This window comes from Pithys albifrons, chromosome 14, assembly GCF_047495875.1.
Source record: "Pithys albifrons albifrons isolate INPA30051 chromosome 14, PitAlb_v1, whole genome shotgun sequence".
NCBI lineage: Eukaryota > Metazoa > Chordata > Aves > Passeriformes > Thamnophilidae > Pithys > Pithys albifrons.
Window position 1 is genome coordinate 17729086 of NC_092471.1, and position 17685 is coordinate 17746770.

General features: G+C 44.1%; 1 protein-coding gene across 2 annotated transcripts in view; it reads right to left on the reverse strand.

Moving 5' to 3' along the window:
• The window catches only part of DCX (doublecortin), a 70674-nt gene extending 55537 nt beyond the window's left edge, over window positions 1-15137 (reverse strand). For both annotated transcript variants that reach the window (XM_071569685.1, XM_071569684.1), the window contains exons 1-3: window positions 15062-15137; window positions 13150-13540; window positions 2510-2850 (exon numbers count right to left, since the gene is read on the reverse strand). In XM_071569685.1, coding sequence (XP_071425786.1) covers window positions 2510-2850; window positions 13150-13513 — 705 coding nt within the window. In that variant the 5' untranslated portion in view covers window positions 13514-13540; window positions 15062-15137. The remainder of the gene's footprint in view (window positions 1-2509; window positions 2851-13149; window positions 13541-15061) is intronic.
• Between the last annotated feature and the right edge of the window lie 2548 nt (window positions 15138-17685).

The following is a 17685-nucleotide window of genomic DNA, read 5'->3' on the forward strand; positions in this document are numbered from 1 at the left end:
CATGGAAACCCTGACAGCAAGTACTGCACCCCCAGCAGAAGCTCAACTCTGTGAACACATTTAGGTGGAAAATTTCAAATAAGCTTAGATATAATAAAAAACCAAACACTGAAGGAAACCTTTCAATAAAAACAAAGCCTTGGTGAAACAAGTTCAGAAAGCTTCGACAGTAATTGATGCTGCAAATAGATATCAAACATCCCCTTATTGTCAAATCACAAAATCTTTTCAACAACTGCAATACTGGCTGTACATATGCAAATACTGAAACTCCCAGTAGTGTCTCCAACACACAATGAAATATCACATTTCATAAAATGGTGAACTATAAAGCCAGCAAAACAAGTTGAATGTGATATTCATACTCAAGACTTTACTCAAAATCGCATTTCTGCAACAAAAACCGATGAAATTGCCAAGTTGCCCCAGCCAAACCAGCACTGAATTAAGGCCTCATTCATTGTAGAGGTGTCAGAGTCTGACAGGAGGAAAACCAGATTGCCTTTTATTTTTTGATTCAAGAAGAGTCATGTATGGTGTGGTGCCTGCAATGGAGAACAGTTTGCAGTAAGACCTGCTAAATTGCAGAGACCTTTGCTCAGCTGTAGCTCTGTCCAAGGCAGTCTCTCCCAAAACAAATTGCAGCACTAACCCCTTGCTAACCCACAGCAGCACTACTCCAGGTAATCTGTAACTTGAGAGCAAGCAGCATCTCCCAAATCCCCCTTGGGGATTAACACAATTTCACAGGCTGGGCACCAGGCCACAAGCTCGGGTCAGGTTATGGGCTGGTCTTGCTCTCCAGCCAGAAGGTGAATCAGCACTTGCTCCTGTGACTAAAAGGGGAAGAGAATACTTTGATTAAAGCTTATGGAACATCCCTATTCCTGCACACCATCCAAAGTAACATCTCACTTCCCAAATGCCAGTGGTTCTCAAAGAACTGAGGCCACTCACAGATTCAGATAAAATCCTCATTCCCAGCTGTGAGAGCAAAGGTACTCTGTGTGACAGCATGAGCAGGGAGCTGCTCTCAGAGCAGATCCATTTATTAAACCCTTTGTAAATCTGCTGTCATCCAACAGGTACAATCCTGTGCCCATGTATGATTTCCTCTGTGAGGAGAGATCATTTAACTCTCTCCTTCCTCACTCCCCAGTCTCTTCCAAGGTTTCCAGTACATTCCCTATATCACTGCTTTTTTACAGCATGCCACTGTATCTGTGGATAGTGTAGCTGGAGAGTCACCTGTTCATGTTAAAACTATACCTTTTAGGTAGGAAAAGTGCTGGGTGGAGACAAGTGGAAAGGAAAGCTTTGACAGGCAGATGAGAATTTTGTATATCTGAAGCTAGAACCAGCTACTAACTAATGTGCAGGATACCAAGGTTGGGAAAAAGCAAGAATTATAGAATCATAAAATGGGTTGGTTTAGAAGGGATCATCTAGTTCCAATCCCCTTTCCATGGTCAGGGGCACCAAAAGGTCAGACAGGGTAGAGTGACATGCTACTTTCAGCTCCCAGGCACTACATCTGGACTGTGCAAGACAATTTATGAACCTGTATTTGGGGTTGGAAGGATGAACATTTTCATATGCAAAGTCTGAAGGTTCACCAAACAGAGCCAGCACTTGAATAATTTTCTCCAGAGACAGCAACGAATTAATTTAAAGCAATAGCATCAATCCCTAGAATAGCCAGTTTCCAAATCCACACAAGAGCTGTACTGCCTCACTGCAGAATCTGGAGCAAGGAAAACAGTGACAAAAATAAAATCATTCCTCAATTACAGAAGACAGAACTGTTAAATCAAGCTCAGAATTGTGCTTGAAGAATCTAGCTCTTCCCAGTTCTAAAGATTATCCCCCACATTCCTTTGAGGGTTCTCATAGATACAGCAATATGAAATGGCTCATTGCTGTGTAGCTGCTAACAAGAGACAGATGTTTCCTTCAGTTCCGGGAACATGGAGACATAAAGCACATTATGATGACCCACTAAATACTTCTGACTCTTTCTGTATGTTATCTATTCATGCATTTAGTCAAGAAGATGCAACACAGTTCCATGTTTTTTCTGCTGACCAGAAGAGCATGCTTGGAGCACTTACTTGATCTTAGCAAGCCTTCATCAGAGGGCAAGGAAAGTCAAGCAACACATTTTGATTGAGTCAAGCCAAAGCTCGAGAGTTGTTGCAGTTACTCCAGAGCCAAATCAGCTGCTGGCTGTGAGTCATGTTATTTATTTAGCTGGTCTAGAAGACACGCACCGCACGCCGGCACATAGGACAAGCATCTGCTCCACTCAGACCTTTGGCTACATTCTTTACTTGAAATTAATATCAGGGAAAATTTAGTAACTTAACCACTGACATGAGAAGTCCTACTTCTAAGAGAACAGATGGCAGTGATCATCTTGGCTTAATTTTAGACTTCAAAAATTGCTCTGAGTCAGCAAAGCCTCAAGGTAAGAGAAAGAAAAAGATGTAACATCTGTAAAATCTCCTACCTGTTTCCCATCCAAGGTATACAGCTTTTTGACCACTCCTGTCTCCAATTTTATAGCTTCGGTGATGTCAGTGAGGACTTGCTCAAATGAATGGGCAGTCTTCTTGTTCAAGAGCACACGCACTGCCTTCCGGGGCTTCACCCCGCTGCGGATGATGGTCACCAGCTTGGGACGCACAAAATCTTTGTTCTCCTTCGCCTGGGCGCTGTTGCTGCTGGCCAGAGACTGAGGTGCTTTCTGGTTGGCAGATGTCTTCACGTTGACAGACCAGTTGGGGTTGACATTCTTGGTGTATTCCACCTTCTTGAAGAAGTTGTCAGATGAGCAGACGTAACTCTCCCCTTTTGAAAGAAATTAAATTCTACGGTTACTACTAAAAGGCTGCTGGAAAATAGACACTGTACTTTCCCCACTGTACTTTCATGCAAACCATCAATAATTGTTTTCATCAGCACTCCCAGAACAGTTTGTTATTCAAACATTTTGTCTTATTTTAATTTTAATTTTATATCTATGATTATTTACAAGATGACTAGTATTTCCACAAAGTTAGAAGGTCAGCCATAACTTGCATCAGCAAATACTTACAAGCACTCAGTCACATGAACCAGGCATTAAAAAAGGTTGAGTTATAATGGTATTTAGGTACTTGAAGATGCAACTAAGCTGTCTAAGAGCTTCCAAACACCAGATTCATTTGACCACCTCCATTATTTTGTAATTCTGTCAGCTACCTCTCCATCTTTACAAATCTGGCTACTACTTCAGTGTGTCATTCCCTGCCAAGAGGACATCGACATTCATCCACAAAGTACCTTTGCATCATGCCTGAAAAATAGTGAAAATCTTGTACTCAATTGCCTCTACTAAAAGTAGCATTGATAAATCTAGCAGGCATAACAAATATGCTCTGTTAAAGCACCAGTGGTTTATTAGAGAACAGACCTAGTGGCAACTGAGATTAAGCACTGCACCAAATACCACTGCTTGCTTTCTTATGGCTGGTACCAACCAAAAATATATTAAATCCAAATTTAGACATAGTAGAGAAGGGTTTCATGGCCTTGTTAGTAATTTATAAAAAGCCCTTCCCTATCCCACCCAAAATTAGTTTCAAGCTTTGTCTGTAATTTACAGGATCCTGTCTATCTAAGGTTTTTAAAGCACCTTAAAGGATTTGTAGGATCTTCTTTGGGCCCTGCAAATCTTATGGATGCTAGAAGAGATATTACTAGAATGAGACTGTAAACCAGTATCCCTAAGGGAATGCAGCTGTCTAGTCTGAAATGACTCAGGCTGCTGAGCACTTGAAGATGCACTGAAAAAAAGTCAGTCACTGCTAGAGGAAGAAGCTTTTGTCTTGCCATTATATAAAATTTTAATAGGAACTGAGGGCATAACCTGTAGGGTTTTAGGGTTTTGTCTGGTGTTTTCTTGGGCTGATCTTACAGACTTAAATTCTTCACATAAAAGTTTGAAATCAAAATATAGATTTAACTATTCTGAATAGGAGAAAAAAGAATTCCTTCTTCACATAACCAGACTGGCTGCATTTCCATAACTGTCCCTGCAAAATGCAGGACCTGGGCATCTTTGAAAAGCCTACCTGACAGCTGAGTCTGGCTTCCCATTTCAGGATCTCTAGGGCAGAATTTGACATCCAAATGGCAAAAGTATAAATATGGATTTCCAAACAACCCATTGATTTCCACTCAGCCCAGGCATACAACGTACCCAGTATAATGCTCATACAGTCACCCTTCTGCTGACTAAACTGCATTTTTGATGGAGACATTGAGATGGTCCCTTCATTGAACACATGATGAGACCACTAACAGGCAATAAACAATGAACTGAAGATTTTACAGGCTTATAACAACAATCTGTGTAGTATTTATCCCCCTATTACTGCTAAGAGTTTGATGTCACAAGCAGCCATAGAAAAGATGCAGGATATTAACTTACTTTAACCTCAACAAGTTTGCCACAAAATGATGCACACTTGTGATGCTTACATCTCTAACTGCAGCTCTTCTCAATCAGTAGCATAAAAATGACCAAAATCCTTTATCAACAGAAACCAGATATTCTGTTTTCCCTTCTAAAGCTGGAATAAAAATACAGAAGGGAGAAGAGAGCTGACAAGGTTGATGATGAACACTGTCAGCTGGGCACTTTGTCAACTAGTGTACCCCAAATTAATGCAGCAATCCCACATGGAGGTTCTGTTGGTTTGTCCAAACAGTAAAAATCTGTATTTCCTGTCAGAAAAAAAACCTCATTACACTGATCATGTAGTAGTATCCATAGCTGAAGCTCCTCCATTCCTTACATTTTATGAATCTGACTCAATAGAAACTTAAATATACTCCACAGAGTACCATACATTATAAAGAATTCCCCCTGGAGAGATCATTTTCCAGGAGCATTGACTACTTCAGATCTTTCTGATTAATAAGTGATAAGTTGTGGTTTATTCATCTGCTTCAGTCAAGTAACACCTGGCATGGGGTTGGGTCCAGGCTTCTCTCCAGTTTCACAGCCGAGTGTGAAGGGCAGCCAAGGGAGCTGGGAATGCTCACAGGGAATTATCCCTGTCCTAAGAACCTGAGCCCTCCCAAGCCCATAATCCCTGTGTGGCAGAGCCTTTATGAGTGTGTTCAGAACAGAACTGTGCATTATCCTTTGAGAACATGGATTTCTCTGTTTGAGTGCAATACTAAGTGATTTAAACACTGCTGTCACCCCTGCTCCAGGCTTCCCTGCAGAAGCTCCTGACCTCACCTGCACCTCTGCTTTCCTACCTGAAAAGCAGAAGTAGCAATGCCAGGCACTGAAGTAATGTAAGGCTTGACTTTCACCTCCATGTAATATTTTGGGATAGAAGATGTCACAATGAAAGCAAGTATGCATTTGGACTGTGCTCCATAAACACATGAGGTGGTGGAAGGTATTGTCTATGAGTAAGTTCCATGTTTTAAAGCAAGCAGAAGGGATTCTTAGTCTGTTTAGTACAGTGCTATTACTCTTAGTTCTAGCTGAATCCTTTTAAATTCATACTGCACACCACCACTGTCTAGTGTATTTACACCAGTGTACATCAAAGGCAATAGTGCCATACTCCTGCAGATTTTTTTCCCCTCAAATGTGGTGTTAGGTAGTTGTACAGACCTACACACTGCCCTTTCAAGTTGTGCTCACAGTCACAAGCAGAAAATGGAATCTGCCCTTTCTCACTCCATTCCATTTAACCCAAACCCTATCAAACATTTTATTGGATTCTAAAACTGGAAAGAGATTTGCTTGGAGTGACAATTCAGGACAGCAGTTCAGAGTAGCAGCCTTTCTCAGTGTCATTTTTGTAGTCATAGCAGTACAGCTCCAGGGAAGAGGAGCTTTTCTTTCCTTCTTCCCTGATGCAAAGACGCAACATGAAGCTTTAACTTAATTTTAAAATCACTTCAACTGATATATTCCTAAACTCAGTTTTATTACACTCAAATAGTAACAAAATTATCATTCAGGTTCCTCAGTGAAGCACATCCATTTGCCAGCCAGGAACACATGCTATCCCACTTCCTGCAGTGGAGTTTTACCCACACCTTACTGTGGTGGTAGCAGGATTGGAGCATGGGCTGGAGACCTGTGAACTTTCCAGCTTTGAACAAGCATACTGTGGCCAGGAGATCATGGAAAAAAAAAAAGAGAGAGAAATCTTATGGGGAATACTACTAACACAGAGGGAGGAGTGGTTTCTTGGCTTCTCTGCCACATCTCTCTATGCTAAGCCTATAATGAGAAGTCAAGGTGTACAACTGTGCCAGTCCGAGTTTGTAAGTGACAGACACCGTGGGGTTGCAGGAGACGTGCACAGCATAACAGAAAGAATGGGAAGTGAATACAAGATTTTGTGAAATGCAAAAGAAACAACTCCAAGTAGTATACATAAGCACAAAAATCTGTGTACAAATATTTGAAGGAACACGTCTTGGGCCAGCAAGCAGCTGCACACACATGCAGAAATCCAGCTGTAAGCCATGAGAAGGTATGATGAACAGCCACATCATTACTCCCAAACAAAACCCCAAATGGGAGCTCCAAAAAGATAGGCTTGTGCACTGGGGATGGGAAGCATCATCCTGACAAGATTTAATCGGCTGCTGAACACCAGCTACGACATCAAGGACAGCATTTGTTCAGTGCAGGGCCAGGTCAGTGTATGATTCCCTTTCTGCACTGGAGAGTCAAAGCCCTGCAGGATGATGTGCACTTGTCACCATGCCAGTGTGCTCCAGAGGTGTCACAATTCCTATCATGCCACCAAACCAGCCAAGCCATTTATTTATTCCTTCTGTCCTGCCCTTAGCAGTAAATGAACTGACTGCAGACCTTTGACCTTAGGTCATGATCATCATATTTGCCATTTGAAGCCATGGCTTGTATCACTCCGAATTACTCTGGCTACAAGTGCGTGACACATTCCTGTGCTACCAATTTGACAGAAGCACAAGGCGATTATTCAGTTCCTAAAGAAGGGATGATCTCAGCAAAGATAAGGTTTGCCTTAGAGAAGGTTCCTTAGAAAAACCCTAAGCCCCAGAGTAGTGCTAATCCTTCAACCCTCTTACAGCATCTCCTTGTGACAATACTAAAAATGACAGGCTGTTCTTCCAGAAAAAGTTGTGCTTCCTCAGCACACACCAGCAAGTTTCCAAGGATAATGAAATGCGGGCAGAAGCCTTGTGAGAAAAAATCAGGAAAGCTGGATCGAGGCCATTTTGAAAGTGTAACTGTTAACACTTATTCCAAAACCAGTCTCTCTGGGCTGCAGTCAATCATTTTGGCTGTTAACTCTGCTGTTGCAAAGTTGAGATTCTGCTACTGTGCTCAGCTTTCATGTTTCATGGAATTTACTACCACTGCAACAGGAATTAAGTCGACTTAACACCTTGTAGAGTTCATTCCAAATGGTGTTGAAGTAGCCCTTAAGTTTCAAATGCATGAACTTCCTGATGCTTTATGCATTAAAAAGGCCTACTCTACCATGGCAAAATGAACTCTGGAAGAGCTTCCTTCCTTTGGCTCTTCCACAGGATGCTCTCTCATGAGGAGAAGCACCTCGTGTTCTGTTGAAGAATTGAAAGAAATGTCTGATTAGAAATCACTTTCAAAACCACATGATGCCTGTAAAGAATTTTGGGATCTAGTGCAACAACCAGGATGAGAAAGCAAATAAAACAGAACTTCAGGAGTAAATTTTGTTATGTAGGATGCAATTGTCTGAGCTATTAGAACAACAGCCACAGAAAACAATTTCACAGGTTACCCAGGTTTCAATATTGCACTACATGAATTACCCTTTTCCAGGCAAACTGGAACACACACACATTGGGTGGAGATTCCAATATGCTTCCTATAAATCCCTCCAGGGTGGAGCCCCTCCTATGATTAATTTAAACACTCCTGGACGAGATTTTGGAAAATATTCCCAAGGGCATGACAGGATACAAAAATCTTGGAAACACTTGCAGGAACATCTCACACAGCCCAAGAATATTTGCACACTGAGCAAAATAAAATCCTATTCAGATTTTTCTAGTGCTTTGTCTGAAGCAAGAGCAAATTTCAAACAAGTAGCCCAGGACAGAGCATAAATCCACCTTTGGATGGGCCCTCTGACCACATTGCAAAGGGGGTTGTGTCTTCCCACCAGCCCAGGCATCACAGGAACTGCTCAGGGAGCAGCTCTACAGCTTCAACTAAATGTTGAGTTGCTTAAATTCTAGTTTTAATCTATGTCTGCACTTCTGCCTTTGCTGCCCATGTCTAATCCATGCTATATTTGTATTTGATGGGCTTATTTCCACATCTGTTTCTGACCTCAACCATGCACAGTAAAAGGCACTTAATTCACATGAAATGAGCCTGTGACTAGAAGAAGGTCACAATTCCACTTGTAACAAAAAACCTGTAAGATGTGATTACCTGCAAACTACTGACCAGACCCTGAAAAAGGCTCTAGAGTGGAACACAAACAAGGAAACTTAAAGCTCTGACTTCCATCTTTTCCATTGATGAACTTTGGACAAACAAGTTGAATTGTTTTTCTGCATTTCAGTTTCCCATCAGTGACAACACTCTCTTCCCACCCTGACATGTTCAGACCAGAATCCGGCTGGGAAGGAGCTGTCTGTCATTGCACACTTGAACAGTGGGATATCCCATTTGGTCGGTGCCTCTAAATACACTGCACTGAATGTCCAAGCTTTACAAGTGAGAAATTTGGCTTTTGAGGAAGTGTCAGACCCTCTTGCCAGGGGAAACAAATCAGTTTCCACCAGTACTGAGGTTAAGTGGGAGCTGCAATGGCTTCAGTAGGCAAGAGTCCATCTTGTGCCTTTCTCTCACTCTCACTGTTCCTTTCATTATGTCAAGAAGCTGCTATTGTGCTACATGGGAAAGAAGCAAAATTGTGGAGTGGGCTAAAAAAACCTATTGTCCCAAAAAGAGGTCATTTATGGGACAATGGGGACTAGAACATGTGGCCAAGAGCAACATTTCTTAAGCCATCTTTGCTGCTGCAGTCAATGGTCAACATCAACTTCCACCTTTACCCAGCTCTCCATTCCAAGACAAAGAGCAATCAGAGCTGAGCTGGGAGAATTTCCATCTCATCTCATTGAGTCTACAAGAACACAGAGGCTCAAATGGAACCAAGGAACAAACCACTCCGACCAGATGTCAAAGGAACTAGATTTTAGCAAAAATTTGGATGACAACATGAGCTGCTCTAGAATCAGTTTGAGAACAGCTGGAAAGGATGTCATATGATTTTTTAGCGTCTTTCATATTCAAGTTTTATCACAGCACTGTTGCAACAGTGACTCACTAATAAATGCAACTTCATATATTGACTTCCTGAAGCCTTGGTCACTGGAACCAATTATAATATGAATGGGAATAAAGATCACCCGGATGCTCTTTTCCAAAAGATTCACTTACTGACTAAACCAGCCATGATGAATAGCAGCACTTGGGCCCAGAATCCACTCCTGACTCAGCCAAGACAGCATGCAAGTGGGAGATGTTGTCAGCAGTTTACCTGTCTCCAGGATCAGCTGTAACAGTGCAGTAACAGGATGCTGTACTGCACTTAACCAGCATACAGATGAAGGAGGAATACAGTCCTAATCAATGGCAGCATGTGCATTATTTACAAGTACATTAACACTAAATGCTGGAAATAGGGAGTCAGGTTAAAGACAATGACTACCATGACGGGAGATGGCCATGAGGAGTGAAAGGAGGGAGGAAAAATGATCAGGCAGGTGGATTTTGAGAGAAGGTCATTGGAAGACCAGACAGCTCACTGGTACAGTATGGAAAAAGCAGCCTGTGACAGCTGAGGAAGAACTCAGCAGCCAGCAAAAAGGTCCTGTGTCAGACAGTCCTGTGGGCTTCCAAAACGTGAGGCATTAGGGTCCAGTACAGGAAAGGACCAAGAGACACGCTCCAACTGGCAGGAGGGATGTGAGCAGGGTAGGAGAGACTTTGCTTGTTATGTCTTGGACAGGCTGAGAAGTAAAACATCCATCCAGAGCCTCATGAAAACAACCGTGGATGCCAGGGAAGAAGACTACCAGCTCTGAGTCTGGAGAACAAAAGAGTTATTTCCAAGCCCCAGTTAATCAGCAGCACACCATGTGGTTTTCATTCACCTGAAATGCCTGTCTCTATGATAACTTTACTGTGCAATACCATTCTCTACCCTCCAGAATTACATTCAGACTACACTATATAAGCATGTTTTTAAAACATACAGAAGAAAACATGATGTGAAATATTGTCAGTAGTTCATGAGCTTTTGCATGTAAACCACTGAGATGAGTCTCTTTGATGATTTTTCCTATGCTCTACTTGTTTATTGGAAATTACAATAATAAATTAATCACATTATAACAACTCGAATTAGTTTAGTTACTCACAGTCTCCAACCAGAAAGCTAATGTATGACAGACATACACTGTTCTTGTATGTCAGAGCCAAGTGTAACTCCCAGGTTCTGGCTTTCCATGCATGTATCCAGCACACAGTTCTGCAAACACCCACACTAACAGCAGAATTTACCACAAGGTTGGTTGCAACCATAGTGTTGTAAATTGCTTTTCTACAATAGATGTGTAGGTCATCCCTAGAAATATGGGAACAATGACATCATTGAAGTGTCAATAACAGCATACAAACTTACTTTGGCATTTTCAAGCACTGGATTCCTTTGTTTTCACTCTGCTTGGATTATATTTTCCTAGCTGGTGCTCTGCTGAGGACACAGCCACACAGACAATCCTGGTGTGGTTTTAATGCCTCTTCTGGCAGTGCTGTTTCCAGATACCATTTTGGCAGAAAAAAGCCAGAACCTAAATGCCTGCAACTGTCTGTACTTTAACCAACAAAAAATATTTTCATGAACTAGGTACCTTCTAACCTGCAGCAAAGGTTTCTTAACTCCACTGACAAAAGAGGACGAAGAGTATAAAAAAAGAATAAAGAACTGCATTTTCTCCTGGAGTTATATCTGAAGATTTACATTAAACCTGGGATAGGCAGGACTGAGAGCTGCCATTAGAGAAAGGCTGTGGCCATATTAGGAAACCCGAATGAAACACGGCAGAATCTCTAAAATTAAGGGAGGCCACACCTCCGTTGGACAGCTGTAACTGAGCTGAGAATAACTCCACTAGGATGCATCATCACTCTGAAAGGGAGCAATTTCTTTCCAGGAAAACTCCTCTGTGGAAAACAGTATTTCTTCTGTGTGCTTGTCCCCACAAAGTATTTTGGGGAAATGAGTATCCCACTTGACAGACAAGGAATTCTAGGGAGTGATTCTGTAGTCAAGGTCACACAATGACTCGCTGCTGAGGCTGCCCCTGCAGTTCATGCCTTACACGCTCACATCCATTGTCTTTTACTAAAGGCAAAATCCCTGTGGATTTGCAATAGTTACCAAATCATCCAGGTCATCTGCTTGGAGGAAAACATCAAGGAACAGTGAAGAGCTACTCCCCTCTTGTGAGAGAATACTCAGGATATTCCAGGTCCAGACAATGAATGGAACGTCTGAATTGCTCAGGCAAGAGAAAAGCAGGGTGGCTCTGGGTGCCTTCTGTGCACCCCAATTTGGCTGAGCTGCCAGCAGAGCTTGCCCATGGTCATGCCTTGGATAAGGAGGCAAAACTGGCCATGCAGCCATTTCATCCCTGAGGTGCTCCTGACACACCCCAAGAAAGGCAGCACCCACTGTTGCAGAGGGAGCACCCAGGCACAGACACATCTGGCAGCTGAGCTCCACAGGACCAACCCTGCCCACAGGTCACCCCTTCTGAGCAGAAGGATTGATTTTTGATTCATTCTTCATCACACAGTCCAAGTGATACACAGAAGAACCTGCACACCAACAGCCCCTCTAGATAGAGGAACACACTCAGACCTGCCCTGAGCATCCCCTGCACACTCAGACCTGCCATGCAGGGGATGTCTTCCCACACTGCCCCCCTGACCTACCACAGCAACCACCCACCACACAGTTTCTGCAGAAATACTCTTCAAACACCCCCTTACACACACACACCCATTTCAATATCTCAGGTACCTCCCTTCCACACAAACCCTGCATGGACCGTACTCAGATGATGCAGCACATGAACTCCCAATACCCTCTCCACACACATCGCTGTGCAAGACTCTCTCAGCACTCCCTTTACACACACACAGCCCAACACACATCCACACACTCCCTGGGCACAAGCCCCAATACACACCCTGTGCAGGAACACCCTAAAGAAATCCCAACACCTCCTCTGCAATTAACCCTTCACAGACAAACATATAAAACCTCAAATTTCACCAAATGCAACCTGCCCAAATACCCTTTTCCATACACAAGCCTTGTTCATTAATTCCCCTTTCTAAACATGCTCTGGGAACTTCCAGCACCCCTTGCCACACACTCTCCAAACACTAAAACCCCCCACCACCCTGCCTTCCACACACCCATCATGCACACAGTGTTTGCACCCCGAACACCCCATTCACATAGACCCAAGCCCCTGCACGGCCCTGACCACACCCCTGTGGGGTGTGCACACACACCTTGTGTGCATAATACCCCCCAAAACACCCCTATATACAGCGTGCATAAATCCTTCCCACACCCATTGCACACTCACTACATGATTGCCTCAGCATCCCCTGCTTTTCCACTCAACCCCATCCATCCCCGTGGGAAATCCACATCCCTCCCCAGCCACCCCCTGCGCCCATCGGGGACACCCTCCGGCCCCCCAGCCCGGATACAGCCCCCGAGCCACGGACACAGACATGTCTAGCCGAGTAGACACACCCCTCTGGCCGCACATCTGCAGCCGAACGAGCGCGCTGGGGACACCGCGGGGTGTCACCCCCGCACTGCCGCCCTCTCCCGCATCGCTCGGGAGGGGAAGCCGAGCGGGCAGGTTCGGCACAGCGGGGCAGAAGCATCCCTGCTCGCCTGGGGATGTGTGACCTTCTAAGCAAAGCCGAGTGGTGCAGCCCCCTTCCCACCCCTCCTCCTCACTGCACCAGGCAGCGATGCTAATTACCTTCCTCCAGCTCATCCATGCTCCCGATCTTCCGCGACCCATCGATGGTGTAAATGTAACGCACTCCCTGAGGCAGATTAATGTTGTCGGACAGGGACCGGGTCAGGTCAGCCAGGAGGGCATCAAAACTTCGGAAGCGGTCAGAGGACACGGCGTATACAATCCCCTTGAAGTAGCGGTCCCCGTTGCGATAGAAACGCACCTTCTTGGCTTTCTTCTCGTTACTCAGTGCCTGTAAGGTCCTGGTTCTGTAGAAGCTACAGTGAGCACTGTGAGTGGGGCTTGGCAACCCGTTCATTCGTGAGCCTCGCATGTTTCTGGACGCCTTGTCTCTTTCGTCAAAGTGTCCAAAATCAAGTTCCATAGTTTGGTGAACCCTAAAGATCTGAAGCTGGGCAGGAACGAGATGGGGAGAGAAGGAGTGCAAAGGGATGGGTTAGAACCAAGCAGAGCCACAAATTTTAGAGAAAACCGACACTAATGCGAAGGCTGTGTGTGGAGCAGGACAGATGCATTTGGAAAGTGCCCCCTCCTCTGACCCAGATTTGTATCGATTCTGGGGACTGAGAGTAGGAGGGGTCCTCCTCGCATTTTGAAAGGGATCCAACTGCTGGGGGCAGGGAGCACGTTTCTAGAGAGCTGTCTGTCCCTGCACCTGGGAGTTTTCAAAGTACAGCACACTGGGACTTGGGGCCAAAGGGATAAATGGCAATCACAACTCGGCCCCAAAAAACTCATCCAAACACCAGTTGGCAATGAATTAAACCTCTGAGCCCTGGGAGGTTTCCTTTGGCAACAGAAAACAAGGAGATCCCAGTAAGTCAGCCCTTCAATCTGTCGAATCACGGAAGGACCCAGAGCATCTGAATGTTTAACATTAGAATAAACTGTCATTTATGAAAGAATGGTCACTGGGGAATAAGCAGTTTCTTTGTGACAGCCTGTTCAATAAGGGTTAGCAATGAGATCCAGCCCACCCTTCCCCCTATCCGCAGCCCCCTCCTAGCCCATCAATCAATTCCCAGGACCAGCCTACATCTCTGAGAAGAAATGACTGCAAAGAAAAATCTGTCATTGAAACGCAGCTTCGGTAAGCTCTTTTCAGCCTTAGTCTCCTCTGAATTGCATTTTTGCTCCCGTTTAATGAGGAGCAGAAAATGAAGGGGCTATTTCCACCCCCCGCTTCCAGCCCTAAGTGATTTAATTGCTGAAAGTGCCCGTGCCCCAGGGACACGCCGCCCCTGCTCCTCACCTTTCATTGTTCTGCGTACGGGGGCTCCCCGAACAGAAAAGCTGAGACTGGAGCCGGCACCCAGCAAGCAAGAATTTTGCACAGTCTCTAGTTTATGCTCAGGAACAACCTTCCTCTCACACCAAACCCCAGCACAAAAAGAGAAGGAACCCCCCAACCCTGCAATAGAGACCCTTCCACTCCCTCAGCACAATCAGGAATATGCAACTCACGTATGTTGCTTGCATGTTAACACAGGGCTGAAAGGGGATTTACCCCAGCACTTGGCAGCCAGGTATAAATCTAGGAAGAGCTGTTGCTATCTCTTCCCCACCCCTTACATGTGCAAGAACGAAGCTCCTTCCCTGTATTTTACAATGTCAATATGACCTGTGCAAAAAAAAACCATTGTCCCCCGTCTGCAGTGAAGCAGACGACAATGCAGCCAATCTGCAGAGAAACCCCAAGTTGGGAACATTTCCTCCACGATACCAAGTGGGGGTAGATTAGGTCTGGTGTCATGCACTGAACAATGAAACATCCAAGCAACTTCGGGAATGAATCAGAGGATGCAGGGGTTTTGATTTTAAAATGAACTGCAGATGCTGTAAGGTACTAAGGAAAGATTCTTCCTTTCTGTTACTTTTCTGCATGCAAGTCACTCAAAAAAGCTCTACTCACCGGTTTTCAGTGTGCAGGGTGGAGATGCTGAGAGAAAGAAAACCAGGCTCACTCTGCCTTTGTTGTCTGAGCTCCAAGCAAGAAATTCCTGCCAGGGTGGATGAGACGCCTCCTAGGTCCTAGTGCCTTGTTCCATCCCTTCACGGTAACTTTGCCTCAGTGATTTTTACTCTCGCCCTCAGTCGTCTGCTTGTAATCTGTATTTGAGGGTAAAAGGGTGTGTTCATTTCAGCTCTGAATAGGTTAACAGATGGGTAAACAAAATTTTTAAAGGGGAAAATTTCGGGGTGATATCTGGAAGGATGCAAATTTCCCCTTGGCTCCAGCTGCACCAAAAAAGCATTTGCCCCGCTCAAAAAAAATAAAATAAAATGTATAATTGGACTGATGCCCTAATACTACAGGATCAGCAGTACAGGGGGGTCATGGCTACAATCCTGCAGTGTGGTACAGTGCTGGCACAAAGATTCCTGTGCGTTAGGAAGGCAACTAAGAAAATCATTGACCGATGGAACTGGGCACAGTCCTGCTCCCTTACTGGTTTTACACAACATTCCTGGTTTACACTGGCAAGCAGGAAGGGAGGACTCACTTGGTGGTTCTGCATGAGGTGCCCCTGAATACTTTTCCTCTGTGAACACTGGATGCAAGCCAAAGACAGAGTGCTGAATCCCAGTTCATTCAAATCCCCAGGAGGTTCAGGATGGAGTCATTTGACACAAGCTTAACCCAACAGATCCAGTGTGGCTCATATCCCAAAATCTGAGAAATTTATTTTCTGATTCCACTGCAGGAGGACCCAGCTGTTGCAAAGTTTTACTGAGCTCTTTCTCTGACAACAAAATCTTTCACCTGATTTCTGGGAGGAGATTTCTATCACACAGTTGGAGGAGCAGCACCACTAACCCTGCTCCCAACCCCACTGGTGCTGGCCTCATCTTTACTTTAGAAAAGAATGGGATTTGGAAATGAGAGTCTTCCCATCTGTAGAAGGAAATCTTTCCTAACAATGCTGTGTCTGTTTTGAGTGAAAACATCAGATGTTGTCATTTTGGCACATCATAGCAGGATCACATTTACACAGAAGGAGTTAGTATTTATTCCAGCTTTGTCTGCCCTGTACATGATAGTCCAGGCAACACTGACACAAACCCACTGAGAGCTTGTCTTTGTCTGCCAGCAGCTTTCACACATGACATTTGTAAAAAGTTTCTTATTCCAGGAAACCACCCTTTTATTCAAAGGCTCCCATGCATCCTCTGCTAAAGCTCTTGGCTGCTCCCTTATGTGTGTGGTGGGATTGCTGCAGAGGAGACCACAGATCTGTTCTCTTTCCTCAGGAATTTGCACTTGTGAGGACCACAAGGAAGAAGAGGGTCTGTGCTCCCCAGGTCGTATTTCAGTAGGTCTTTGGACCCAGTTGCAAGAGGTATGTGGGACTTCAAACTTTCTCTATTTCAAATTAGATAATTCCTGGCCATTCATCACTGTGAGCTTAATCTGTCCAGGAATAACAATTTTTTTCCTTTACCACAATACTACTGTAAATATAAATTTATCCAAACTTTAAAAATTTGCCAAAGATATGAATCATTATGCATGTGCCAAATACAGTAATAGGAAAAACAGAGAAAAGGAGACCAAGTTCAGTCTTCAGTGGCACACAGAGCTTTCACAGAGAAGCAGCACAATGTTTGGGATGATGTCTAAGGATCTGGGTACTACCCCAAAATAACCTGGAAAGATGATGTAAACCCAGTGGAATTGTACCACAATGTATTAATCTCCCAAGTTTGACTTTTATATGGAAAGTTCTGAGGAGAGCAATGAGTGTCAAACAGCATTAAAAGATGGCTGTTGACTTCTTTCTACATCCAAGACCATATCTGCTGGTGAGGTGCAGCATATCTATATGGAAATGTATGCTCAGGACACTGAGAGTTTTGGAGCATGGGCACTTCCTTTTAAAAGCAGAATTACTCCAACAAAAGAACCGATACTTGTCCCCAACTAAAGGATAAGGTCTATAGCAGAGGATGGTAATGCTCTTGGGTAAAGCCTTGAGTTACTCCTAAATGATGCCCAAATCACCTTCAGTACATTTGTCTTTCTTTAATCCTGTCACAAGACCAGAAAGATCTCAGCAGCCTGAGCATCATCACAGGTGAAGAGTCCAGAGCCAGGCTGATTTCACATGTTCTCAGTGAAAACACACCATATTTGCTTCTCTTCAAGTGTGGACAGGATCAGCACATGCTACAGACACTGGCACAGAAATAAGCAGCTATTTCCTGAGGAAGGCAAGGGCCTGCTCCTGACTTCATTTCTGTTGGCCAGGCACAAGACCTTCTTCACTGGCCTTAAGGAGTTAATACTAGTCAAAACCTATTTATATCAGAAGAGGCTCACCCTCTGAGACACCATAATCTAAACAATTTTAGGCAGCATGTGTGTGAATTGAGAATTGGAAGGCAAATTCTTCTCATCAATAATTTCATCTAGCTGGAAAGGAAAGAATAAATTTAGCTGTTCAGATTAAATTATCAGCTTTAAGTCAAGCAAATCATCTTTCCTCCAGTAAGATAACATGTAGGCTTTTGCCTGCATAACTAAATCCATATAAA